The sequence below is a fragment of the Buceros rhinoceros genome, unplaced genomic scaffold (assembly GCF_000710305.1).
Source record: "Buceros rhinoceros silvestris isolate BGI_N320 unplaced genomic scaffold, ASM71030v1 scaffold7366, whole genome shotgun sequence".
Lineage (NCBI taxonomy): Eukaryota > Metazoa > Chordata > Aves > Bucerotiformes > Bucerotidae > Buceros > Buceros rhinoceros.
Window position 1 is genome coordinate 146,129 of NW_010416871.1, and position 27,692 is coordinate 173,820.

The following is a 27,692-nucleotide window of genomic DNA, read 5'->3' on the forward strand; positions in this document are numbered from 1 at the left end:
AGGCTAAACAAGAAACATCATTATTTTGTCTGTGCTTTCCCTGGAGATAGTTTATGCAAAGCAAATACATTTCCCTGGACCCCGTGCTTTGTTCTGGTACAGCCATGTCTGTACAAAAGCATCTCCAGAAGCAGTGGGCTGAACCGAGTTCGTTAGAAAATAAATTATCCTATTGGCCTTTGCAAAGGAGGACTTTGAGCTGCTCTGTTGACAAACAGAGGAAAGAAAAGAATAAAATAGGCTTTAAGGTATCAACTAGATCAGTAATTTGGTTCATCTAATATGTTATGCTTGGCTGCACCATTATTGGAACCTTAATCCTGCCACAGCATTAGGGAACTGCGGTGCATCCAGTAGCGATCCTTCAGAGAGTACCAAGCAAAACTGACTGAGGTTTTAAACTTGCCATTAGCCCTAAATAAAACCTCTGTGTCATAAATGCTGATAACGATAGCATCCATCTTTGTACTGTATTACACCAGAAGATGACTTCTTCCTGACCTCCTAAACATTACCGTTCCATGCCCCGAGGTACAAAGCTTTCCGTGATCTGAGCTGCGTACACATGACTCACAGCGCCGTGAAGCCAGACCATCTGCAAGCAGATTCTGTATCAAACTCCTTTGCTCTCCACACCTGCCTGCTCTTTTACAGGTACAGTAAGGATCCTGCCCTCACCAGCAAAGCTCTCTGCAGAGCGTGTCCCCAGTGAGGTGCTGGCAGCTGGGGACTGCAGGGGTGGCCTCTGCCCCAGGGTGGTGCCAGCCAGCTCCAGTGGGCCCAGCACAGCCACAGCTGGGTCCAGCAGTGAGGCTGGCAGCACTCCTGAGAAAGTGTATTTAAGAAAGGGAAAAAACAAATATTTGTGCATGTTGATAAGTTGCCCCCTGAGCCTCCTCTTGGCTGTTCTTGTGCTGGGAAGACGTGATGCTTGACAATCACTAATACCAATGATATATTTCAATAATGGCAGCTCTTTGGTTTCCCTCCTTCCTTTGGGTTTCTTTGTTGAGCTCTCCAGTGCTTTAAGAGCTGACAAATGTCCTGGCAGAAACTCCTTTCCAGCTCACCTCTGGCTGTGGTGTGGGGTAGCACTAGGCAGCCTGCAGCCAGGGGTAATCTCTGTATTGCTGTTCCCTGAACCAGCGTCATGAGCCACGTTCAAGAAGCAATTCTCTGCTTGGTTCCAGGACACGGGCCACAGGGAGTTTTGGGAGACACAGGCCTGCCCAGAAGCTTGGTTCATCAGATAAGGGGTTGATAAAGGGACTGTAAATAAGTTATAAGTTGCTAAAATATTAAAGGACACTTGGGGGCGCTGCGGAGGGGATGGCCGGCTGAAAGCTAGGGAAGGCAATAGGAGGGCTGAGCTGCACAGACGTAGCCCAGTGATCAGCGAGGCAACGGGCGGGAGCAGAGGCATGGATACAGCCCAGTGATTGGTGGAGCCATTGGCGGGCTGAGAAGCATGGATACAAGTAACAGAACAGGGCTAACGGCGGGAAAAGGAACCATAGCCAGGATAGGAGGAACGGATACAAAAGAGATACTCTGGTGATTGACAAGCCTCCAGGGACAAACTAGACCAAACTGAGCATGCGCCACCCGAGAGAGACTGATTACCGCATTCCGTAGTGGTGGGAGCTATTGGCGGGCTGAGAAGCCTGGATACAAGTAACAGAACAGGCCTAACGGCGGGAAAAGGAGCCATAGCCAGGATAGGAGGCATGGATACAAAAGAGATACTCTGGTGACTGACAGGTCTCCAGACGAAACTGAGCATGCGCCACCCGAGGAAGACTGTTTACTTCATCCCTGACGACCCCTGCCCGGACCCCCAGGACTAAACTGGGCATCCCAGCTCATTTGCATGAGAAGCGGGGAGTGGGCGGGAACAGGGCTTTACCTGTTCATGAATATGCATTAGTTGTGCTTATATAAGGAGGAGTTTTGTTAACAGGGGTGTGCAGAATTTGGGCAGAGCTATCCCCTATGCACCCAGCGCCAAAATAAAACATACCTTATCCTTCAACCTCTCTGGGTTGTGGGATTGATTCTGCGAGTCAGGGTGTGAGGGTCAGGGTCTGCAGAGCTCTTGCATCCCGAATGTCAGCTGCTGCCCTTCTCTGTGAGTCCAAAGGACACATACCCCGAACTGCCTCAGAGCAATGGTTGACAGTGGTCTGCCAGCTCATTTTAATTAAAAAGAAATGTTAAAAAAATCAGGTTTCCCTTTCCACTTTCCCTATGGAAACATTTGGTTTTAGAAAACAAACACGAAATCAAGCTTCAAACAAAATCCCATTATTTCCCAGGGAAGAGTATGTTAGCGGAAAAGGAAGAAGGAGAGAGGTGGAGGCTGCGCCTCCTGACTTGCTCTTCTATTTCATTAAATAACCTTTTTTCTGATTCAAAAATTACTCGGTTCCATCTAACCAAGAGCAAAAGGGAAGAGAAAAAAATCAAAACAGACCAGTAACCGGGAGCTGTAAAGTATTGCCACCCGTGGCACTCTGGCACCACGCTGCCACTAGAAGCTTTTAGTATTATAGCGTGGGCATTAGCCCAGGAAAGCACTGAGGGAATGAAGCGAATAAACAGCATCTCTTACCAACAGCCTGTGTAAACATTATCCAAGTGCTGGAAGGGGTAGTGAGCCTTGTTCAGCCCAGCCAGATAAGCTAAAGCGTCACTGCCCTCTTACAGCAGCAGAAGTAGCCCACAGAAGAATTGCTTTAACAGCCAATCCCATGTACAAGCCATAGCAAAGCAAGACAAGGCTCAGCCTCCCGCCTTATGCTGGATGGTATGGTCACATTTTTCTTCCAAATACATCTTTCATTGCACGCTTGAACATGAGCCATGTACAAATTCAGGTGCATAAAATGAGATTATAAATCCTGACAACAGCCAAACTAGCAACCTTCACCAGTAACAGCCAGCCTCTCTAGCTATGAAGCTACTGGTGGCTGTATCCGAGGTTGTATTAGGGTTTACAGTTTGACCTCAAAGTACTTCATTTTCAGGCTGCTACCAGACACACCACACTGAATTATTTGTTAATTCAAGGAAACAGAACAAGATGATTAAAAAAAAAATCTTTTTCTTTCGAGATCTATACGAATACTTGAACTCCAGCTCTTTAATTTAGAAAGAGAATGTCTTATAATTCATTATGCCAGTCATCCAGCCAGTTTGACAAATACAAGTGACAAGTCATTCCAACTCCTAGAGCTATTTGGTTTAGGTACATTGATCCTGAGAGGCTTCTCTTGGTGATGTCGAAGGCTGTATCCACAGGGCTTCGGAGGAATGCAAAGTCTGATATTAGGGGCTTATTAAACATTCTGAGTCAGGTCTTGAGCTGGTGTAAATTAACACAGCTCCATGGAAACAAATAAAATACCCAGCCTATGCCAGCTAAGAATTCAACCCACAGTCTCCATGCAAAAAAAAATTTCTCTTCTAAAATGGGCATCAAAAGCTGGGATTTGTCCTGCCTATGTCTGAGCAATTCCACCTTCCTCCTGAACTACAGACTATAACAGGAGCTCAAAGACAGCAAGGAACAGGTTTTATTTTCCTATCATTAATATCAGCAGAAGTGTCTCTGCTTTCAGACCTGCTGACATCTTTCTAGATAAACCCAAAGAATCATGAATATTTGTTTGAGGATTATCTACATTTATTTAAATCTTAGAAACATTTTCCAATACTATGCTGCTCGTGCAATTCCAACAGATCATCTTTTTTTACCCTCTCCCAAGGCCCGTGCCATTCTTCCTCAGCTCTGGTCTCTAAACATAGAACGACAACTTTTTCTCCCCACAAATCCTTTCCCAGGTCTCAATATTCAGCTTACTCCTCAGTCCTCCTGAGGACAGAGAAAAATCCTTTGACAAATCTAAAGTAACTCTTTCAGTGGATCTCGGAGAAGGTAAGATTAAACTTTAAGACTCCCTTATAATTATAGACATGGAAAGTCCCAAACCTTTATGGCACTGAAAAGATATTCTTGTGAACAGAAGACTATCCCAGTTCCCCAGACACTCATACCATAATTAAACTGGCTGTTGAACTTCTCACAGTTGATAATGTTGAAGCGATAGGGAACTGCTAATTTCATGTCACGGACTTCAAAGTAGAACCACTGGTGATGCTGGTTGCTGTTCACATCTGCATTCATAATTAAGTCATACTCAAACCTGTAAAGAAAGACCAGAAAAATGGTGGCTGTGAACACCCCATCAGTCTCCACTGAACCCACTGAGCACAGCAAGCTATGCAATTCATTAATTAAATTCATTAACATCCTGGGACAGTCAAAGAACAGCATCAAACTAGCAGTGCCCGCACTATGTTAGTTGGGTCAAAACATTGACCTTTGCTTTCTCCTTCTTGTCACTTCCATGACATCTCCATGTTGGAAGGCATGACAAGCTCTCACCATACAAACTGCTTCGCTGGCTGACCCTTGCCAAACCCAGAACCACCCCATTTCACACTGTGGTCGCAGCAGAAAGGCAGGCTGGGACACAGCCGCTGCAGGTGTACTTACTCACGCACTTGGATGGCTTTGCGAAGGTTTCCAGATTCAAACTTGGAGAAGAATGTCAGACAGCCTAGAGCACCTGGGCTGGAACAACTGCAGAAAAGCAAAGCAATGATACCTGTAGCAGGTTGCTTCAAAGACAAGACTTCCCCAGCACCTTTTCTACTTTAAAATAGGGTTTATAATTTCTTTTTATAAGCAAGACCCTCAGAAGTAGCAAGAGGTGAGCAAATTCATTATCTTACTATCCAATTCTTTTCTCCTTTTGCTTAGAGATTCAAAATCACATCATCTTTTCCTTCCCCAATACTCCCTTTTATCCCAATTCTTATTTACTTGCTTTATTCCAGTTACTTTTCTTATTGAATTATTCCCGTTAATTTATTAATTGCACAAGGCAACTTTATACGATTACAGCACATTTACTCTTCCCTCATCTATATAGTTTCATTCTCCTAAAGCTTAGAAACCCTTGAATTCATCCTGTACAGCTTCACAACTTTCTCCTACCTTAAACTGTCCTTTACCTTTTTTTCCCTCTACAGAATGTTCTCCGAGTCACTCACCCTTTCTCTGAATGCAATTTCTTCATCTTTGGGACCCTCTCAACTGCCCTGTGCACATCTCAAAGACCACAGTTGCTGGCCGTAGCGGAGCACCTAAGTTCACCAGGCTGAGTGTTTGTTTTCAGGAGCCTTTTGCAAGGGTCACACCTTTCAGGGTACACCTACAGCCTGCGACACTGACTGTACAGATGCTGAAGCACACTCTCCGTGGGAAAAGCTGCTTCAGAGTGCAGAGAGACTGCATCTGGATTCACCGGTACAGCTCCCAGCGTCAGCCGGCACGCTCCTGTCCAAATCACTACGTGCACTGCAGACATATCCAGGGACACCATACAGTCCCTTTGATGTATAGATTTTCTTGCTGTCTCTAAAATGTTTTGAAGCTCTCTTGCTCCAGTGAATGCCACAAAAAAATCCCTTCCCCAGAGCTACGTACAAGGAAGCTACTCCTGTGTTTTTTCCCACTAGGCCTTTACCTTCTAGGTTACTTCTTCTACATGTTTATTGGAGCTGAACAAGTAGAGCGAGCTACCTAACCCAGCACTGACAGTGCCCCTGGTTACAGTACTCAATTTAAGTTACCCACCTGGGCTCATCTAAATCAAACACAGTTCTGCCTATCACATCATCCGGCTGGATTAAGCGGCGAACATCATCTAGCACTCTGTCCCTATGAAGAAAAAGAAAAAGGCTAATTGTAATGACACTGCAAGAAAACTTGGTACAGGGTAATCTTAAAGAAGAAATATGAAGAGGTTTAGGAAATGTTTCTGGAGGACTGGTGAGAAAGAGGACTTCCATGTGCTAATTCCAGGTGAATTTCATTTGGGTTACTTGTTCATTTTCATTTGGTTGGGTTTTTCGTTGTTTGTTTCTTAGCATGAGAGAGCTCCTGCTCCATTCCCATTGCAACAAGTTGCTTTTTGGGTTAAAAGACTGATTCTGTAAAATTTTTATTCTCTACAGTCGTCTGTCAGGTTTGATTTATCCCCAGTTCTTCCCAGTCAACGTCGATTTCCCAAATGGCCAGCCTTGCCCTGTGAGGAAATATCTGCCATAACTTATAAACATACTAGTCTGTCTCATAGTGTCTCTTGACTCTAAATCAAGATAATTTCTACTCCTTATTAAACTGAAGTTATCTGATCCCTAAAGATGATCAAATATGGAATACCAGATTTACTTCCTGACCTTTGCAGCAATCATGCAATGCCCTGAAGCATGATACGATTATTCCCAGTTTAGCTGTATGGTTACACATGTTATTACAGTCATAAAATCAAAGCTTTTAGAGCAACAGAGCAAGGAGAACATGGTAGAGTGATTTTGCCACTAAATAAAATTTTTGGTTTTTATATTTGCTGCAGAAAGAGTTATTATATCTCTATAGGTCAGAAATTAGCGGTCTTCACAAGTACCATTAGATTAGCATTGATCAACTTTTAAGTTTAGCATAGAATCTTTTGTGTCAGCTAATAATTAGCTATACCACTAAAAAGAGATACAAGGTCATTGCACATAACCACACGTGGGACAGACAAAACGGGAGTTATAAGAGCATCTTTTTCCCAGCACAGCTTCAAGACACAGCTTTCCCCTCATCTGAGCACCTGAAATAACATGAGAAAAACAGCCGCCTCCAGCCGTGCGCCTGGGGGGACATCTACTTTTCCTTCATTCTGTGTGTTGCGTGCCATATATGCTGTCTTCTCCTGGTAGGCTGGGCAGCAGGGAGGGAAAGCAGCTTATTTACCTTGTTCCTGCTGCTGCTCTGTGGCTCCTGACAGACTTCACAGGAGCAGATGCACATGCTGGGGAAGGAGAAGATTCTGGAAGATCCATAGAACACACAGAAAGCAAGAGGCACAACAAGAAGTGACACAGCAGCACAAAGGTAGACAGGGAACTTCCTGAGAAGAACCTGACACAGACACACAGCTCTGAGAGGACAGAAAGGATTTTTCCTCAAAATATCCGATACTGCAAGCACGAAAGGTGCTTGATCTTGATCTATGAGACAGAGAAAGCAATGCACAGACAGTTCACAACTCATCCACTGACACACAGGAAGTCCCTGTCAGAGAGAGGAAACAGGCTTGCTGATTCCTAATCCTGTTCGTAATCCAGTAGATACTATTTTCCTTTCCTCGGGAGAAAAACCCAAGTAAGATCATCCTGCTGTTTAGCCTTGCAGCAAATCCTTGGATAGACCAAAATTTGTCTTGTAACCTCCTAAGACAGAGGTGTTACAATCAGAACCTACATAAACTAATTTTGAGCCTGAGAGCTCTTAGTGTGGTAATTATATTAAAGCACAATCACCTTTGAACCCCATTCTTGCGCTCCAACACGGGCTTGCTGTAAGGAGGTGGCTGGTGACCCCAGAAATCCGGGAATGCCAAGTCTTTGTAGTCTGGTATGGATTTAACACATTTGGCCCTGGCCATGTAGAAGTGGGGGCTGTGGAATGGGATATCCCCTTGGTGTTTCTCCAGAAGATTTGTCACTATGTCTGAGCTCTCCAGCCTCTCTTCAGGATTAGGGTTGACTGAGGCCTGACATTCACGGTAAAACATTTTTTTGTCCCAAGCAGCGTCTTTTGGAAGAGGACGCAAAGCCAGCACATGACTCCTGGCTGGATTTTCCCAATCACAGCAGTCTGCGTTTCGGGCTGCTTCTACAATGTCTCTCTTTTCATCAGTCTGATCCCATCTTCGTTTCTCCTTTTTTGTCCAGCTCTGCAACGAATCTTTGAAATCCTTCTCCCCTGGGTCTGGTCCCATCTCTGTGACAGTTTGGTTCCTCCATCTGCAGTTTGGATGTTTCACAGAAGTAGCACTTGGAATGAAATGAGAGGGAGTAAAGGGAAGACCCTCAGTCCTGTCCTCCAAGCTCTTCTCTTCCTCAGATTCTGATTCAAGTTCCTTTAAATTTAAAAATTAGAAGAAATTAAAAGAAGCTAAAGACAGATTGTGCCTCCTTCCCAAGAAAGCCTTTCAAGGAAGAAAGAGAAAATATTTACAAATCTCCCAAAACTGTACTCATCCAATAAGACAGCCAGGGTATAATCAGCCCATGGACCACCTGCCAGAACTTCTCTATCCACAAAGCTGTTTCAACAGTAGTCCTCAGAAACTAGAAGGATCAGGTTGAGTCATCTGGCTGAGTCATCTCCAACCAAAACTGATTGTTCTAATGAATTAAGGAAGATAATTCGCAAGGCTTTTTTTTTTTTTTTTTAAATACAAATGTTAAAGCAGGGTAAAAGAGACAAATCTGTCGTGCAGAACTCCACCCCTGCCTTCACACACGAGTATAACTTAAGCCCATTTAGCTACTTATAGTCATAATAAATGTCACAGCATTATGTGTACAAGAGATATTAAGCCCGAGATCCTTTCCAGATTCATACTTGAATCACGGTTTTCAGCTCTCCTAAATTCCAAGACTTGCACTGCCTGCAGTACTCCATTTCTTGTCCCAAACTGCAATAGAACAATGACTTGGGCCGTGCACTTCACTCAGGAGCAATGCAATCTTGTCCATCACTTCCTTCAAAAACCTAGTTGACAGTACTTATTTTCCCCTTCTCATTCTGATCTTGGTATTGTCATTGAAATTGCCAGCAAGGATACAAATTACCAGCTGACAGATTTCAACTGATTCAATAGTGCTTTGTTAATCCACACCCAGCCAAATATGCACCAAACATCATCACTGCTTTTCTATCACTTTTGATTCACAGCAATAAGATACAGCAAAAATCTTAATCTTTGCTTTTTGAGTTGTGTAAGACATCTAAAGTTTCCTTCGGAAATAGCCTCGTCTAGCCATCTCTTGTCAGTATTCCCTTTCAAGCAGTTCTTAAACTTCTGAATATTCACAAATAAAGGAAACCACACTATGATAGTACCTGAAAATTATGAGAAAGTTCTGGACACATTGCTGCATATTGCCCAAGCTCTTCCTCTGGCCGGTCAAGCACTGGCCTCGACCTCAAATTGTTCACATCTGTCTCCAAGTCATAATCCTACAAAAACAGAATTAAAAGACAAGTGTATTAACACACCCCACGAGACGACTGTTAGAGTAACATTCTGCATAATACTCTCAATTTCTAATGACATCATACTCATCTACTGAGTCCTTTAACTGTTCTTCCCGTACTCATGAAGGCTGTGAAAGGGATTTTATGAAACAGAAAATAGAGGCACAGGAGGAAAGGCTACATCATGAAAAGGGGGAATTTGATGTTTTGGTATTTGAGTACTTAAGTAGAGATACCATGAAAGATGCTTTCAAATAAAGCATCAAGACTGAAACTTGTTCCTTTTTACAAGTGCCTCACCTTGGGAGGCTTCAAAATAAGAGACACCAACAACTACTAGTTATTTCTGAGCACATCATGAATTCCCTTGCTTACGTTACATAAACAAGCAGGCATGGGCCCTCAAGATGTAATTGGTAATTGGTTCTGATACAAAGAAACAATCACTAAATAAATGTGTATTTAGCAAGAAAGTTCTCAAAATATATCGAAGCCAAAATTGTCCTCACAGGCCATCAGCAAAATTAGAAAGCTTGACACTTCTATTTTTGATTTAGACAACCACATGGCTTCTCTGAGTGCCTTCCAATCAAACTGAAAGGCCCTCATCCACATCACTGAATTGCAGGCAACAATTGCCTGTATTTTATTTTTATCTCTCAATGCTGTTTATAAAAATCTGCGAAACAGTTGTCCAATCCATCTTCTATACTCTACAAAATTCTTGATATTTTATATGAAAAAAGGAATTTTAGATCTCAACCATCAGCAAATCAGGGATAAGAACCATATCTGAAACTTTCACAGCAGAAGGCAACTGGACATTGATGCGCAACGTCATCCACATGAGATAAGAGAACCAAGACCAAACTGTCAGACCATTCAGTCATTGTATAAGAAACAAGGAAAAGATGGGGCAAGAGAGAAGGATGGAGACATAGCATTACACTACAGCATTACTCAATTTGACGCGTCAGTAGTAAGTATGCCCCAACAAACACCAGCATAGAAGCGTTTTGCTCCCAATAGACTCATTTCTGAAGCTGTTATCAAAAGGGGGGGAAAAAAAGTTGCCTGAATGCAAAAAATTCCGTGGCATTTCAAACCCTGAGCCACACTTATACTGCAAAGCACAGTGTGAACTGTGGAAAAGGCAAAGGAGAGCTGCACGGGGTACAGCATCAGTTTAAAAGGATTTGCCACTAACAACATAACGATGCATAAGCATCTCCAAACTTGCTAAGGATTTGGGTTGAGAAGGATAGATGGTTGATGTGATGATTTTGATTTTCACAGAACTCTGAACAGTTACTGCTGAAAGCGTAGAGTCTAGTTTCAGCTTGGTTGGCATTAGTAGCCTACGCAGACAGGCACTGTGTAGCTTTGAAAATGGTTGTAAACCACATCAATACTAGGAACCATTGCACAAATAATATCCAAAAAAGGTAAGTTGGAAGTTCATTACTGATTCCCTGCCCGCTTTCCCTTTAGAAAGATTTGTCATAGGAGATATATGACCAGCACACCAGACAAACGGTACTTAAAACTCACATTCACAGTTTTTGCACTTAGGCAAAAAAACCCCTGCTCACATGTACTTGGAAAATCCTTATGAATAATGAAATAGTTCAGAGGCATATAGGATCTGTTTCCGAGTGACTAACTAATTAAAGGAGGAGATAAATTCACTATGAACCTTATTCCTAATGAGCATCTTCACGAGCTCTAATATTCAGAAAATAAAACCAGCCAGACAGGGGCGAGTTAGGACACTGAGCTAATATGGTTTTTAAAAAAAAACCCAACTTTTTTTCATTGCATGACATCAGTTTAATACTCAAGGAGAAAGTCAGGGCAAGTAATGAAAACACCCTCCCACAGAAGTCTCAATCATATCTAATTAGACTCTCTTTGCAACTTCATTTCTTTAATTTGCCTTCCCAAACCACTTTATGTGGGTAAGACTTGTTAGCAGCATTCCCTACTTCACATTTGCATATGTGCTTGTATGTATTTTCACAACAAAAAAGTTTGCACTCTCATGCTCAGCTGGTAGGGGTTTTGGTTTCATTTGTGTTGGGGTTTTTTGGGGTTGTTTTTTTTTTCCCCAGTTAGGTAATGACAGAGAGAGTATAATGGGAGAAGTCAGAAAAGTATTGAATAATTCATTGCATTATCTGTCTGTGTGCAGCAGCAAATAAAGAAGGAATATAGGTTCAAACGCCCCAGCTGTAGCTTAGAAGAACTAACTTCTTTTCTTAGGATAGGTACACAGCTCAAATATGCTCCAGTATGGGAAGAAAAAGAGGATTAGTCTTCTCGAAGCAATAATTCAATTTTCCCCTAAGCGCCATTTCTAGTCTATACCTAGAGGAATCAAAGATCCATCATTCATCCCTGACTCTGTGTGTGATTCTAATAGTCACTGGTCACTCTCTGTGCAGGGACAGAAAACTGACCAAACCCGCACCATCAGGGCTGACTCACACGGCAATTGATCACATAAATGCAGGGGACTGTCTTCAATGGAAGCCTGAGATTTCTCTCAGGTATCCCTCTGTTATTCATGCAGTGTCTGTATGCGGGACTACACCTGGATCTACATTCTCTGCTTAGACAGCTCATCAGGGTGTCAAAACGGACAATGAGAAGTTTTACTTTCCAGTGTGTTGTTAAGGAAACTGGCTCATATACCTACTTCCTCCTTACTTTCCACATCCTCATTATCCAGGTCATTTTCAGCCTCTTCTTCTCCATCACTTTCATAGTCACCTAGGGAAGTAAAAGAAAAAAATTTAAAGGCAATGGCACTCAACCTCATATACCTCTAAGGCCCTCCACAGAAATACAAACAATCTCTTCTATGTGTGCCACATGTGCCCTCAAACTACAACACACCACAACTCTGATTAAAGCAGATCCCTTTTGTTAATTCAGTACAAACGAATTTGGCACTAGATTTCCCATGTTTTAAAGCACCCTTCTCTTGGACTTGAGCACTGCCTTTCAAAACCATGACAAATGTCACCATGATATGGAACCAACTCGCATTACAAAGCAATACAGAGATTTTCTGCTTGGCTGCAATAATATTACAGGATGCTCTTAATCTATATTATCTAGATTACAGTGTTTTACTGCTATCACCATTGTAGCATTTGAGCATCTTCCACACGAAACAGAAAGCAACAGAGAAATTGCTTGTGTGTATCACGGCGCCTGCCTCTTCTCCTTTTCTGTGGAGTGGTTATCCTGCCTGTGCTTAAGTTCTTCTTTTCAGCAAACACTCACGTCTCATTCATGCAGTGTGAGTGCTATCAGCTTTTATTTTAGAAAGGAAAAAGACTAATACTGCAATTTTTTGCTGAAAAAGCTGCAAGGCAGTTTCCCCCCCCACCCCCTTCAGTCATGCACAGGCACAATTTTCTCTGCCTCTGTTGTGGAGCACTGGCATCTCCAGCCCCTGCCATATCCACACTGTTCCATAAATTTTTGAATAATATAAGGAATTTTTTCTTTTCCTTACTGCTTTTTAGCTTCTCTCATTTATTCTCCAAACATAATCTCCAGGCTTCAGGAACACCTGGGAACAGTTTCATCTCTACTGAGTGACAGCATAGGCCATCGGATTAATTTTAACTGTAAACTTCAGGACTAGGCTGCCGACACTCCCCCAGATTCCACAGTTAATTCTCATGTCACGCTCCTTTTCCTCCTACTGAACTCACCCTTCAGCCACTTATCTTCAGATCCCTCACATGGAGGCTCAGCCTTGACATTCCCAGGAAGAGGGAAGAAATAGGAACTTCTTACTGTTGTCACAGGCAGAGACTCCTTGGGGTAGCACTTTCTCAGGATCTGAGTCACAGCATTTATGATAGGATCCAGATTTTTGCAAGATAAACAGTCCTAGAAACCAAAGAACAATGTTAAGAATTGCCTCTTACAATTGTCCTGCCTATTACACACAATTCCTCAGAGCAGAGACACTCTTCTGATTGGAATATGAAATCTTTCTATATGGCTTTTTTTCTCCTATTCCTTCCTTGCTTTTTCCCCCATCTTTTCTGCTTTTTGCCAGGAACACTAAGACCTCAAGTTCTTGCAGTCCGTTTCTTACGGAAATACAGGCTAAGACAGACCTCAGGGGACTTCCACTGATGCATGTCATTTAGAAGACACAGCATCCCCTGGTTCTATTCCAAGACACTGTAGTCAGGGTGTCCTGAAATAAGGCATGATAGTAGCATAAAGCTAAAATAACATCCATAACAGCAGCACTGTAAAGATATGTTATTTAATACACATTAAGAAAGTCCTGCAGGGAGCCTGTGTGTGTTTTGGCTGCCAGCACACACATGCTTCTGTACCTTTGACACAACTATACTCAGAGCCATCATGCCCAAAGCCAACACAGGTAAGCTAGCAGAGTTACACCATTATTTCCCTGCACACAGTGTGCACTCAGAGCATTCCCGCTGTACTCTGTTCTATATGGTTAAGCACTAGGCCCAATAGTCTGAAAGATCACTATATGTATTACCTACTCATAAAATACCAAATTTCTGCAGTATCCTGTATTTTCTATTCCTATAACCCAGAGTAAAAAATCATGTAAGGAGCCATGGGAGCCTACATGTCCTTTGAAGATACAGAATATTTTTGTATTTTTATTACCATACAAGGGGAGCGAACTCCTTGGTCTTTTGCTGCAAAGAGAATACAAACACCCTGCCCCAGAACTAAAGGCAAAGGCCCACTGGGAGCTCATAGTAGGTCTGTGTCTTCAACATAAGAGACAGGGAGTAGGGATAAGCAAGTAACAGCTGTTGCCCAAAGGTGAAGTTGGTTGAAACCCATAGGTGTGATGCTCAGAAAACCAAACCTTCAGCTTTCCCTGGGTACAGCACACCTACACCACAGCCTTCATCAGAGAGAATGGCTAACCAGTGTAATATCCTACCCAAGATCACAAGCCACACCATGCTTATCAGCGTGTTACCTTTAGTGGCTTGGGACTGAGGTTTAGCTCATTGGAACAGGAGTGCCAGTCAGATAAGCAGCACTGGTGAGCCAGAAGAGGAGTATTACAATACATTCTGATCCCATTTAGCATTTTTTGCATCCCTTCAGCATGGATAAAATAGAACAGCCCAAAGGACAGAACAGATACTTTGTGCCATTGTCTGACAGCCCATAGTTAGGATTTGGGCTGGACAAAAAAAACCCCAAAACCAAAAAAACCTAAAACCCACCACTCTCAGAACTATGAAGATGACCAAAGAACGTAAAGTACTTTATTATGGTCAGTATCAGGAAAACGGCTGTGTTGTTGGTGGGTTTTGGTTTTTTGGTTTGTGTCTTTTTTTCTGTGCAGGACTTATATTCTGTTTTCTCATGTATGATTGAATGGCATTATAAGATTCAGTGGGATTAACCAGGATTCCTGTAGGGAGGCTAGAAAAATCATCTAAAGCACGTGGATAAAATAGAACAGCCCAGAGGACAGAACAGATACTTTGTGCCATTGTCTGACAGCCCATAGTTAGGATTTGGGCTGGACAAAAAAAACCCCAAAACCAAAAAAACCTAAAACCCACCACTCTCAGAACTATGAAGATGACCAAAGAACGTAAAGTACTTTATTATGGTCAGTATCAGGAAAACGGCTGTGTTGTTGGTGGGTTTTGGTTTTTTGGTTTGTGTCTTTTTTTCTGTGCAGGACTTATATTCTGTTTTCTCATGTATGATTGAATGGCATTATAAGATTCAGTGGGATTAACCAGGATTCCTGTAGGGAGGCTAGAAAAATCATCTAAAGCTGACATGCTTGCAAGACTCACTACAAGAATCTTAATATGTATTTCTAGATCTCTGGCTGTTAGGAACAAGGGGGAGAGAAAAGACAATTCTGAAGGCATCTCCGAGGAAAGTTTTATTGTAGTTAGAGCAAACACCAAGGACAACTGGTTTCTATTTGCAGTATTTCAATTTATTCCTTCTTTCATGTGGTGTTTTGTTGCTTTTGTTTGATTGTTACTAAAGGAAAGATAAGGAAAGTTTACCTATATGTGCAAAATGAAGAACAGTCTTGAACAGTCTTAGAGTGTAGTAAAATTGTTCTGTTTCTACTAGAACAGTGAACACAGGCCTGCATAAATGTCTACCTTGTGCCAGCCATCTTAATTCACTGCCAAGTGAACTGCGAAGGTCAAGAACAAGGCGCGTTCATCCAGACAATGAACCTCCACACACGGAGTTATTCAATGATGCTGTTGGAAAGTCACCTTTTTCTTTACAGCAAATTAGCTTACAAGTGCAAACAAGCCTTCAGATACCTTAGCAGGGAAGTTGTGGGACTGTTTTCATTACTGTTCCTAAAGTGTTCTCCGATTCCAAGATAACATAGTTTACAGATGACTGGAAAATGTTCCATCACTGTATTGGAAAAGTCTTTCAGTGACACCTGAGACATGGACAGGAGACTGCTTTGTACGTGTGCAAACTACCCCATTTATTTTGCAGTAGGATATTGCAAACGAGGAAAGAGTAAATTCCTAGCTCAGAAACCCCCTGTAAATCTACCCTCTAACCCCTGCAGATCTGCTTTTCAGCCTCCACACTCAATCTTTTCTGTACTGAATCTGGAATAGCCCAGATATCATAATACATATGTGATGTATACAAAAACGGAGGTTTCAATATGACAGTAAGGCAAAGATAACGATGCTAATGGATGCTACTTGTGAGAAATATAGAGTATAGGGATAATATTATCCTAGTACAGGAAAGCTGAAGAGTAACCAGGCGAGCTTAAGAAATCAAATGGATAAATGATAAAATAGAAAAACACTGCTCCATGCACCAGCCTCTCCTAAAGTGGATAGAAGCCTGTTTTCTTGTCTTAGAGTAGGCAGCTCTGTCACAGCACACAAAGCCAGCCAGTTGCTAATGTGAATATACCATTTAACTGCCATGAAATTCTAAATGGAGCTTGGAAAAAGAAATGGGAACAGAAAGTGCTTCCTTTTCACGAATGATTTCATTATCTTACATTATTTTTCATTCCAGGTAGGAGCAGAACTCAAAATGCCTCTAAATCCTCCTAAAATATCTCTAAGTTCTTCTCAAATAAAGTATCGGTGACTTCTAATCTATGTAAGGAGACAGACTTTGAACTGTCGGCTCTTCCTGTAAAGACACAGGGTTAACGGCTATTAAAAGCTCTTAAGCAGCTGGAGAGGTTTCAATTGAAAAGCAGCTTTTGTAAATAGGAGTTTTAACAACTGGAGGTTGTTAAAACAAACCCATTTCAATAGATTAAAGTAAAATAAAGTTTCAGCAGAACTTTTCTAGCCTGCTTTTAACTTGTTTTAAATCTCATCAGCTGTTCAGTTTGGTCAAGGCTAATCACCACAGCCAGCAAATTCCTATACTGTCCATGCAGACAAAGAGCTATTGCTCTCCCAAGCCGGAGTTGTTTGTCTTGTCTTGTCTCACTCTGTTTCTCTCTTACTACAGCCTGCCATTCCTTTCAGGATAATAGACCCCATTTTCTGTCTACCACAAAGATTATGAAGATTTTAATAACAGCAACAGCCTCTGTATCAGGTCAGAGTAGGGAGGAGAATGAGCGAGACCTCCTAGGGCTGCCAGACTCCTAACACTACATGCTTGCAGAGACATGGTAAGAGTGACAATATCCCAAAGAAGTACTGTGGAACATTGAGCTTTGAATTTATTAACCTTGGTAATTCGCCTTCCAAGATCTCCCTAGTAGCGCACAGTAGAAAAAAAAAAAAGCAACCTGGAGGCCCCTGAAGCTGTCATTTCCGCTCCACTTCTAACCTTTGGAAGGATTAGCGATACCAGTGTTCACTGGAGTCTTAGTATGTCATTTCCTGTTTGTTCACCCAAGGTGACCCCATGTTTGCACTTTCCGAAAGGTTGCTCCCAGGCTGAGCTATCAGGAAATGTTAGCTCAGAAAGCTACGTGAGCTATAGAAGGCTCTTGAGAGGGAATGAGCTGACACATACCCTCAAGCAGCTCTAACCATCCACCCTATTCAAGTTTCAGCAGACCAGGGACTTCTCATTAACAGAGGCCATACTCCCGTGAAAGATCTGCTGGTCCTGGCCAACTCATCCCACCTGAAAACATGGTCAATTCCTCATGATGAAAACAAAGTGAAAAAACTCTACAAATCTACCATCTGCTACTAGTTAAGGAACATCTGTCAAAGGAGGATTGTTCAGGACAGCAACAGGAAAGGTAAAAAAGTAAATACACTGTATCATAAGACAATGGATTTTCTGGAAGTGAAGGGGACAGATATTTTTATTCTGTTTCTGATGGTGCTAGAATAAGATAATGCACTGACCAGTAAGAACGACAATGGGAACACTCTGTGGAATCGCATGGGTCAAGAACTGAAGGTTTCTCCATAAATGACTTCTCCAGAGAAGGCTAAGTGAGCATGTTGGTGCGAGACTCAGAGGAAACCATTACTGTTCTGTACCTGCCCTTTCCGTACCTTACAGGGTTTCCATCTCCAGGACCATGTCATCTTTCTTGATGAACCCACATTAATGTTTTACAAGATTAAAACTAGGCCTCCTGCAAAACACTCAATGAATGTTTCTCATCAGCAGAGACCTGGATAAATCAGCACACTATTTTGTGTACAAGACTGATTGGGTGGAATTATCTGTCTAGATACCTGAAAGGAAATATCTCACAAAAAACATAAGCTTCTCTTCTCTGGAGACACTGCACTGTTCTTTGGGATAGGAAGTCCAAGCAGACAGCAGGATCCACGGGGGAGGAGAAAAAAAAAGAAGCATTAAAAATCCTGAACTACAATTCCTATGAGGCTCAGTAAGAATCAAGCTTAGTTTAAGACTGAAACATTTCAGCTTTTCTGAAGTACTACAAAAAAGTCAATACTTTCTATATAAACATTATCAGCCTTTCCAATGATATGTTACATAAATTCAGAATAAATCTATGGAATTTCCTGCACTGTGAGGCAGAACCCAGCACTAACTACCAATCCATCTCACTTAAGCACAACAGCACCACTTACCTGTACACTTGCGAAGAGAATCTCCATACCCCGGGAACCAAGGAAAGTCTCCCTGCCCAGCTGGATGTTGGTGATGTGCTTTAGGCAGAGCAGGAGACCCCTACGAATATAAATGTAGTTGTTGGAGACATCATTTTGATGCCAGTCTTGGTAGAGTTTCAGCAATCCACCCAGGTAGCCTCTGCTCACTGCCCGTCGGCTATTAGACTCTGAAAAGAAGAGAAAAGGCTGAATTAAACTCTTTCCACTACTCACACTGACTGATAACCAGGTGGCTCGAACCCAGACTTTAACACCTGCTCATTCTTGCTTAACAGTCTTAGTTTAAAAAAAAGGAATTTTTTCCTTTTTTTTTATAATTTAGGGTGTTGTTATTTTTTTAAGCATGAGTTAGGCTCTTAGAATCATACATAAAAAAAATTTAAAAGCAGTTTCTCTGTCTAGGTGCAAATGGCTGCTGCAAAATCCTCTAGATTCTCCACTAGACCATGGGTGGCAAAAAGGGCAGAGCCCATATCTCCCTCCAGGTGCGAATAAACTTAATTCCAGCTGAGCATAATAAGAGCTCCTGAAACTAAAGAAGCTCCTGAAGTGTGAGAAAAGCTAAAGAACAGTAAGATTAGTTGACAGCAAGTCATATAATCTCCACATAGATCTGTACTTCAGTCCTGAGAGAACACCTTGCTGAGATCAACACGTCCAGAAACCTTGTAGCTGTACAGTCCTGTCACAACCAGAGAACTTCAGTTTAACTTCTAAACATACCCCCACACATACCTGCATAACGAAAGCCACAAATCAAACGATTCTGGAAACACACAGTGTTTAAAAACTAAAACACCAACATGAGCAACAGCAGTTTGGGCTGCTTTTCTGTTGATTTCTGGCTCTAAGGCTTTAAAAGGTCATATTCAGGTAATGTTTAAAGTCTTTACTGCAAAAGCAAGAAAAAAACTAAAATTTTAAAGCTTTTAAAATATAAGATTTATAAAAATATAAAAGGGAAGTTGCAGTATTCTCTTGATCATGTAGCTCCAGGATATCAGGCTGAAAGGAGATTATAAAACTTGTGATAAAACTCAAACTCCGCTAAGCGTGCTAGAACACATCCCTTCACCCACCGCCTTCCTCGCCCTGCCCCACAGGAGGAGCATGAAGACATACCACAGTCTAGGCTCCCTCCTTTCAAACCAACTCTGCCTAAACGTGTTTTCCTGACTGGTCCTGACATTCCTTGCTGTGACACATATTATAAGCTGTCAGGAGCTCAGTAATCAACTGAAGGGCCAAGTAGCATATGTAAGACTGGAGCTCAGCTCCCTGAATACCAATCAGCATTTGCGGCTCACAACAGATGGCTCTTGGTATGAGTTCTCCAGAGCTAGTAGGCTCCAATTCGCTTCCAGTTCATTAACCAAAGTGCCAGAGCCCCTCACACCTGGAACGTTAAAGTCATCAGTAGGGATTTATAGGACAGGAAAAGAAGCTAGAGGTTAAGAGGGAGAACAGAATGATGCTACATGAAGAATAGCAGTAAAAAGGGAAGCTATGGAGAGAGTAAGCACGAAGCAGCTAACATGCAGCAAACCTCAATCCCAGCAATGGGGTAAAATGGAGATACTGGAAAGGGGTAGAAAGTCACTTGGAGTCATCTCAGTGTGCTCTCTATAGTACTTTAGCAAACTCTTACCTAGAGAAGGGATTGGAAGGTATTTCTGCTACCTGGTTTTGTCCTGCAATTTTCACTACCATTGGCACCGGCAGGCAAACAGCACCCCCAGACCAGTTTGCTAACTCATATTAACCCTGCCCTGCATCTTCACACCACTCTGACATGTCTGCACACTGACCTGCTGGTCCCACAGCTATTCCAGTCCTCCATAGCTTTGCCCAGTCTCCTACACCTTGGCCTGCAGTTCTGTCTAGCGCTTCATCCCCTTGTTGTTAACCATGTCACACTAACTCTGCCAGTACATCTTGTATTTCAGGGCTTAGTGGTTGTCAGCACGTAGAAGGTCATCTTCTCTTTTGACCTTCACTCTGTTTCTTTTTTATATTTGACTTTCTGCAAGAAAACTTTAATTGCTTGAGAATCCCTTATCAATCCCAATGATTTTATTCATGATTTCCTGTTAATCCTCAACCAGCTGTCACGTTTACTAACCTGCAGGATGACTAACCCCTTAAATCAGTCAATCTTCCTTGAAGAATTACTCAGGAAGCTCTGTAAAAGTCAATAAGTATATAAAACATGACAAGAAAAAGAGAGTCAGGGAGCGTAAGGTAAAGACAATTTGGATCAGACTCAGAGCTTCCCTAACTGTTATGATGCAGATGAAATTGGACTCGATCTAGGGATTTATAGAACCTATCATTCAATGCTTGAAGTCCAAACTTTGTGTCAATGTCGAGAGGACAAGGAAAATACTGGAAAGCACCATGAGTAGAGCTTCTTGGGGAATTTATTTAAAAAAATATTTCTCATAAAATGTGTTTGTGAATTTTTTTTTTCCCACATCTTTCAAGACAGATTTCCAGATTTGCTTTCCAGCTCCATAGGGACCAGAACACATAACTGTCCCATCCTCAGTTTTATCACTGGACGAAAACCATGGAAGAAGCTGAACAAAATAACTTCACTATGTTTCCCCTCATGTTTTCTGTAGTACTTATCACATTTAAGATAAAAAGCGTTGCTTTGAAAAGTGAAGTTGAGGTAGTCTGTTCTGTGAGAAGGAGATGGAAGAGACAGGGCCATAGTTTCCTCAGCACTTTGATCAGAAGCAGTGAGAATTACTTGCTGAAGGGGCAAAAAAAACCCTATTCATTTTGTTTCCCCTGTCTGATTTCATTGATTCTCCTTCTCTCCTGTGTTGTCAGTGTTTTCCTTATTTTTCTTCAATTTTTTCAGTTCTATAGTCAATAAAGTAGGAATAAGTGAAAGAGAAGGAAGCATGCCAAGATCTCCAGAAGGCAGAATGGAAAAAGGAGGCCTCCCCACCTGTCTGTGTCTGTTGGTCTCTCCATCTAGGAATGCACCTGCATGGGTATCGATCTATATTTTGGCACAAATACAGATGGTGGAAATGAATCATGCAGGTACCAGCAGCACTGCACAGATTTGTAGGCAGCAAGAACCCACCCCTCCTAGAGCGAGTACACATGATCTCTGTGGTAAGTGGTAAAATGTCCTATGCCTTTTGACCCTTCTGCTCTTATTCTTTTGTTAGTCCCTTTCCTTCTCCCTGGATATGGCCAGTGTTGAGTAGAAATGCAAGTTCTCCCTCCATGCAGCTTTCAGAAGTGCTCAGGGATGGTGTTTCCCACTTTGATTCATGCTTGGTCTGTGTGACAGACACACTTCTTCTGTTTCTCACTGTCTTCACCACCTTCCCAAAACCTATCACTGGCACACTGTTTTCTTCACAAGTTTCAATTCTGCCGAGGCTGGGATGGCTGATATGGGAATGTTCAGTGTTCTCTTAGTTTCCCACGCTTCTCGAACTGACCCCACCATGTCTGGCTTCCAGGGCAGAGCTGCTAACCAGTGAAAGTTTAAACACTGAAGCACAGAATATCTGACCTGAGTGATCTGCACAGTTAGCCAGAAACATCTGACGTGGATGCACAGCCAACGAGCACAAGCACCCAATGATTAGAGATGCAAAAGGATCACACTACAAAGAAATCGCCAGTTTTAACTGAATTCTGATTTTGTGTTGGGGAGCAAGGACAGACTCTAAAGCCAGGGTTTCAGTCTAGTAGATAAAAGCCTCATGACTGCCGGTTTCTGTGAACATTTCTGAAGCCCTCTGCACATTCCAGTCCCCTTTGAAGTGCTTGCCAGGAACACAGGGACCACTGGAAAACATGCAGCATATTTAATCACAAAACTGAATTACAGTCAACCTGAAATATGATGAGCAATGCACTGCTTACCAGGCAGAACAAAGAGATATTTATCTTTCTATCTGCTTGAATCTCTTTGTTGATGCCACTCTGCTGATTCATTGCACCAAGAACATACATTGCAACAGTTTGGAGATAAGAATGCTGTGCTAAATTAACCCTATAGCCCCTACAGCAGTGAAAGGCATAAGAAAATCTCCACCTTCCCCACTCTGCTCTACTGATTTTCTCTTGGAAATAAAAGATGCAAGATATCTCCTAAAGCAAAGAGAAAACAGCTATTTTATTCAGTCATTGAGAGGCCATTTTTGCTAGAGATAAGCATGAAGGTTCCCTACAGAAATAAAATGAATTGTCCTTATGGAGAAACCTAGTCACTCATCAAGCACTGGAATGAATTCAGATCTAGTAGGCTCTACAGTTCCAGCAAGAAGCTGGTATTACCTCAACTCTTGTTGGAAGCCAGACAACCTCTGTAATGCTACCCTGTAAACTTCAGTAACACCAGCATAAAGGTAGAGAACACAAGCAGGATTTTCTGCCAGCTACAAGTGCCAGCTACATGTTTTTTACCTGCTAGACGAGGAATCAGCCACAAGCTTAATTTCCGTACAAGAACAGCTCTTTCTTTCTACTGTAAAGTATTTGTTGTAGTTCCAAGTGCTGGCCAATTCAGTGGCAGTCATACAAGCTGTATTATGACAGTCATTGTTCTCTAATTTGCCTTTGTTACAAAAATTAAGTCAATCCTTTCCAAAACTTTTGAACTAACTTTGAACCAAGGAGGAAACTGATTTTTCAAAAAGGTTTTTCTTATTTCTCGCTTTCACAGCACCTTCTAGTTGTAGCTCTAAAGAAAGCTGGAAATCCACAAAAAATATATTTGCACAAAATTTCCAGCTTGATTTATTCCAGCCAAAGTGGTTTGAAAAAGTTCAAATAAGGATGCTAGAATTTGGGACAATCCTTCAAATTCAGTTACTGAGTTTTCTTAAGCTAGATCATCACTGGAGGCACAAATATTGCTTCTGCCAAGACAAAGTCAGTTAGCAATCACTATGAAGGATGTCAACAGAAAATAACGCAGCTCCTTGATACTTTGGTTCCCTTATACCCACCCTGAGGTGCAAAACAGGGAAGCTGCCAGGCCCCAAGGGATGGAACCAACCTTTTCTCTGGAGCACCGAGCTACTTTCAGTTTGGCATACATCTATGAATGAAGAGCGATCTTGGGGAAGGGAATATAAAGGCCGCTGGAAAATAATATTGGTTCCTCCCAGAGATAAATATCGAACAAAGCCTATTTGCATTCTGAAATTCAAGAAGAAAGGGTAGACACAGAACTTGTTTTAGATGATTATGAAAGGAACTAATTGCAAAATTCAGCTCTGATCACAATACCCTACACATTGTGATGACAGATTTGGGGCCAGACTGAGCTCGAAACCAGAGGCAGGTAATGAAGTCTCAAACTGATTGTGAGAAACGGGTACCTGGAACAATTAGTCGGATCACAGACATTGTGCTGTTGACTACAGGAACTGACACGGTTTATCCATAGGGTTACCGTGACACAAGATCAAAGACCTCCGTCAGCAGATCTGTTGCAAAGCAATATGAATCCAGACGCAGAGGGTGCAGGCCGTTCAGAGACCATAATCTGCTTATGTACTAGAACACGGCTTTCTGTTTCTTTCAGAATTACTTACTTCTCCTTGATGCCAGCATAAAAGGGAAAGAATGACACTGATTATTTTATCCCGCCAGCCACATAACATAATCCTTATGCTTTGATGGAAAACACAGAGTAGGTGAAAGGTTAAATAAAGGTTAGTTGACAGAAGATGAGGAGGAAAGAGCAGGAAATGAAAGATGAAAGGCTGGGGGTGAAAAGGGAAGGCAAGAGGATAAAGAAGATGTAGGAAGGAAAAGATACAGAAAGAGAGAGGAAAGGCCATCAGCAATAACTGCTGTTAGCACACAATTGTCTTGATGAAATAAGCACGATCGGGGGTCATGACAACCTGTCTTTTTAAACTACTCATTACAATTTTACTAGGCAAGCACAGCAACAAGGGCCCTGCCCATTTCCCTAGCCCTCTCCTTCCATATCTGCTGAGAAAACACCTCCAAGATCAGCTCCAGCTCATTTCCTTAAAGACATACAAGCTGCTAATTCTGGGAAGTACAGATAGTCAGGAATAACAAATGCAACCAAAATTAGATTAAAATAACCTGCTGATAAACAAATTACTCATCAAAAATAAATACTGGGTTAAAGTGCTGGTGGGAGCAGGGATCCCTACAGCATCATCGCCACCGTGTGGCTCAAGAGGCCAAGCGGCCATGGCTGTTTTGTCCAGCCACACAAGCCCCTCTGTTCATCCTGCAAACCCCTCTGCTCTCATATATCAGGCATCCAGTTTTCTTCCACTCCCCCAAAACTGGGAATGGTTTGCCTTGCTTACTTTGGGGGGTTCAGTTCACTAAAAGCAGTAGAGCATATGGGTAGGACCTACAAGGAGGGCAGCCCTCGCCTTCCACCACTATTTTAACAGGCTCCATCCAGCTGTGGTATGTGCCCGCCACACATGGGCCTCTCACAGGCAAAGGAGGAATTCGTGATGAGTTCCCCAGGCCTTAAGATGGAGCTGGAACAAGATACAAAGACAAACATACAGAGAAGTAGAACAAAGCCAAAGGAAGCTGATAGAGCAGCAGTGATACCTTTGGACAAAAAGACGAGATTCTGGGAAGGATGCTGTGCCTCGTGCCACCTCAGTTTGTCTATAGCTATTGGTATCTACCCTCTCATCCCTACCCTGGGCTGCAGTAAGCATCTGGGTATTGAAGAAGGAAGGATGGACTGGTGTAATGCTGGAAAGCTTGACATCCAAGAGAAGAGTAAAAAACTCTTGGTGCTCTGATAGCACTTCAGCACCATTATAGATATTTACCAAACAACACGTTCAGCCTCTATAATAATGTAGTTTGGTCAGAGGGAGTTACCACTACGGTGGAGAGAGATGAAAAACAGCCAGGCAATGGAAGGACTTGCTGTAAGCTGTTTGCTGCATGCATGTGGCCATGGCAGGTGGAGAACAGCAACTGGGGGAGCAGCATGCAAGGATTGGCAAACTACTCTGGGATGCTTGAAGAGGAGTAAGTCAGAAGAGAGACTGGCTGATGGTCAGGCAAGAAACGTCTTTTCCATATCAGTAATTCCAGCTTCCACTGATAGAAAGATGCAGTACTGTCATTAGAAGGGACTTAAACTTCTGTTTCTCTGTTTTCACCATCTCTATGACTGTCAGTCTCTACAGCTATCACAGATCTCCACTGAGTACAGGGGAACAGGACAATCAAGGTAGCTCTTGTTTTGCACTGGGTTTCAAGCATTTCTTCTATTTTGTAGAAGAAGCACAAGTTTGTAGTGTCCCATTACTTATTTCTTTGGACAATTTTATACTCTCCCCTCTGACGTAAAACAGCAACAATTTCCCAGGTACAGCTAGAGTGGTAATTTTTTCTTACACTGGCATCTTCCTGGCAGATCTTGCTTCTTGCAGTTATGCTCCTGTTAAGCGGGCATTTAGCATCAAGCTTCTGTTAGGCAAGAGACAGAGGCCAAAAAGTTTCTAGCCAGCCCCTGCAGGGGGCCAGGCTCTGCAGGTGGACAAAGTCTCAAACAGAGCTGATGGAAGCCTGAGGAGCTGCAGATGGATGTTTCTGAATCCATCAGGGAGACACAGTGCCATCTGCCTGCTCCCTTTAACACTACTGCGAGATTTTCCCGTTGCAGCTTGCTGCCAAAAGGAAGAGACGCTTAGCCGCCAGCACAGCTCCGTGTGTAACCATAACCCTTGTGATCACTGTGGGCTGGAGCACTTAAGGACACGACAGTCCTACAGGGACACCCTCAAGAATGGGTGCGTTGTCCTGTCTTTTTTATGGCCTCCACCTCCAGCAAAACTGTATCTCACCACCAGTTCCCAGCAAGCGGTTCCTACAAGTCTCCAAAAAAGCTCACAATAATCTGTCCTCCAATTCAGTACTGTAGCACATTCCAGGATTCCTGCCTCCAGTTTAGTTTGTATCCCCTCTAAAACATGCTGATGGCTTCTGGGTGCTCTGCTCCAGATTCGTTTTTTATCTAAGAACACCTGCACCATTCAAAGCCACTAAGGTCACAGGCATAAAAAATATTATCTGTGACAAACAAGCTGTCCCAAAGCAATCATGAAAAAGAATTCAGCTCCTTTCCAGCCATGGTAAATTTATCTCTGGAAAAAAAAACAGAGCTGTTTTACACATCTCCTGACCCACACCTCCCAAAAGACACAACCTGCTCATTTGTATGCAGCTACCAGAGCAGCCCGCTCCAGAAGCCTGGAGCTTCTTGTGTCCTGAGCCACAGGACAAGGAGAAAACTGAAAGATGTTCTTGACCACTCAGCATCTCACTGCAGAAAACATCTGAAAACACAGTTCAGGCTGACTTGTGGGCTGCGGTGCTCTAATTGGTTGCACAGTATTGGCACCATTTCCCAAATCCCACTTCCAGTGACTTAAAAGAACATCAGCTGAAAACAGACCATGTGTTTTCTGAAAATCGCTTTTCCATGGAAGCAGTTGCTGCTGGTGGTGCAACAACATTGTCCAGTTGTGGATAAAGGAGTAAAGGTCACAACAGCAAACTGGGAAGGGAGCTTCCAAACAAGGAAGTGTCTCTCCCAAGCAATGCCTTTGTTTGCAACAGTCAACAGTACAAATGAACATGCAAACTTCAACCCATACATCACAGGGATCAACGAAAGCAACAGGGTGTGGACTGCTTTGCTCAACAGACCCCAGTTTCATTGGAATTCACTTTTTGTCCCTTTAGTGAAAGCACCTGAAACAGATAGCCAGAACCCTCTATGCACTTCTGAAAGCACAAAAAGCATAAAAGGAAGAACCAAGAGTGCCTTCACAACATAAATAGGCTGAGTCACACAGAAAATTTCTAAGAGTAAATGTCTTTAAACACTTACCTCACTCCAGGAGAAAAAATTCAGTCCCTTTAGATTCCCCAGACCATTCTTAGCTTCCCCCCCAACTTTCACATGTGTTTACAGCTCCCCAGGAGACTACATTTCGCAGCTTTCCTCAATAATTAGTCCCCTACTTCTACATTCTGTTCTCATCTCTAGACCCAGAACAAGCCTCCAAGTAGAAAACTTATCCTATAAATATCTTGGGACAACAGAATTTCACTTCCCATTTCTAGTATTTATCACAAAATAGGAGTCCAAGGGAAAAGCTCAAGCTGCCAGAGGATCTTTCAGCTCTTGCTCCAATTTCCCAGCCTTCTCTGTAAATTTTTCTACTCTGAAGCCTTATTTTGCTTTTGTATTGCAAGCAGCCATGGCATGGCCCTACAACCTCCTTATTAAGATTTAGTGCCCAAACCAGAAAGTCCTTCCTTGTTGCACTATTGTGACCTTTAAATCTAGGTAGCAAGGTTAATGCTGAGGCATTATTTCAGAATTC

At 42.5% G+C, this 27,692-nt stretch overlaps 1 protein-coding gene across 1 annotated transcript in view; it reads right to left on the reverse strand.

The window, feature by feature from the left end:
• AGBL1 (ATP/GTP binding protein-like 1) overlaps positions 1–20,004 on the reverse strand; it is a gene marked incomplete at its 3' end in the record, with an annotated part of 142,049 nt that extends 122,045 nt beyond the window's left edge. Inside the window, exons 1-10 of the mRNA XM_010137966.1 lie at positions 19,943–20,004; positions 18,803–18,855; positions 18,253–18,461; positions 12,895–13,075; positions 11,865–11,938; positions 9,032–9,148; positions 7,441–8,042; positions 5,705–5,788; positions 4,559–4,645; positions 4,057–4,205 (exon numbers count right to left, since the gene is read on the reverse strand). Of these exons, the coding sequence (XP_010136268.1) occupies positions 4,057–4,205; positions 4,559–4,645; positions 5,705–5,788; positions 7,441–8,042; positions 9,032–9,148; positions 11,865–11,938; positions 12,895–13,075; positions 18,253–18,461; positions 18,803–18,855; positions 19,943–20,004 (1,618 nt within the window). The remainder of the gene's footprint in view (positions 1–4,056; positions 4,206–4,558; positions 4,646–5,704; positions 5,789–7,440; positions 8,043–9,031; positions 9,149–11,864; positions 11,939–12,894; positions 13,076–18,252; positions 18,462–18,802; positions 18,856–19,942) is intronic.
• Between the last annotated feature and the right edge of the window lie 7,688 nt (positions 20,005–27,692).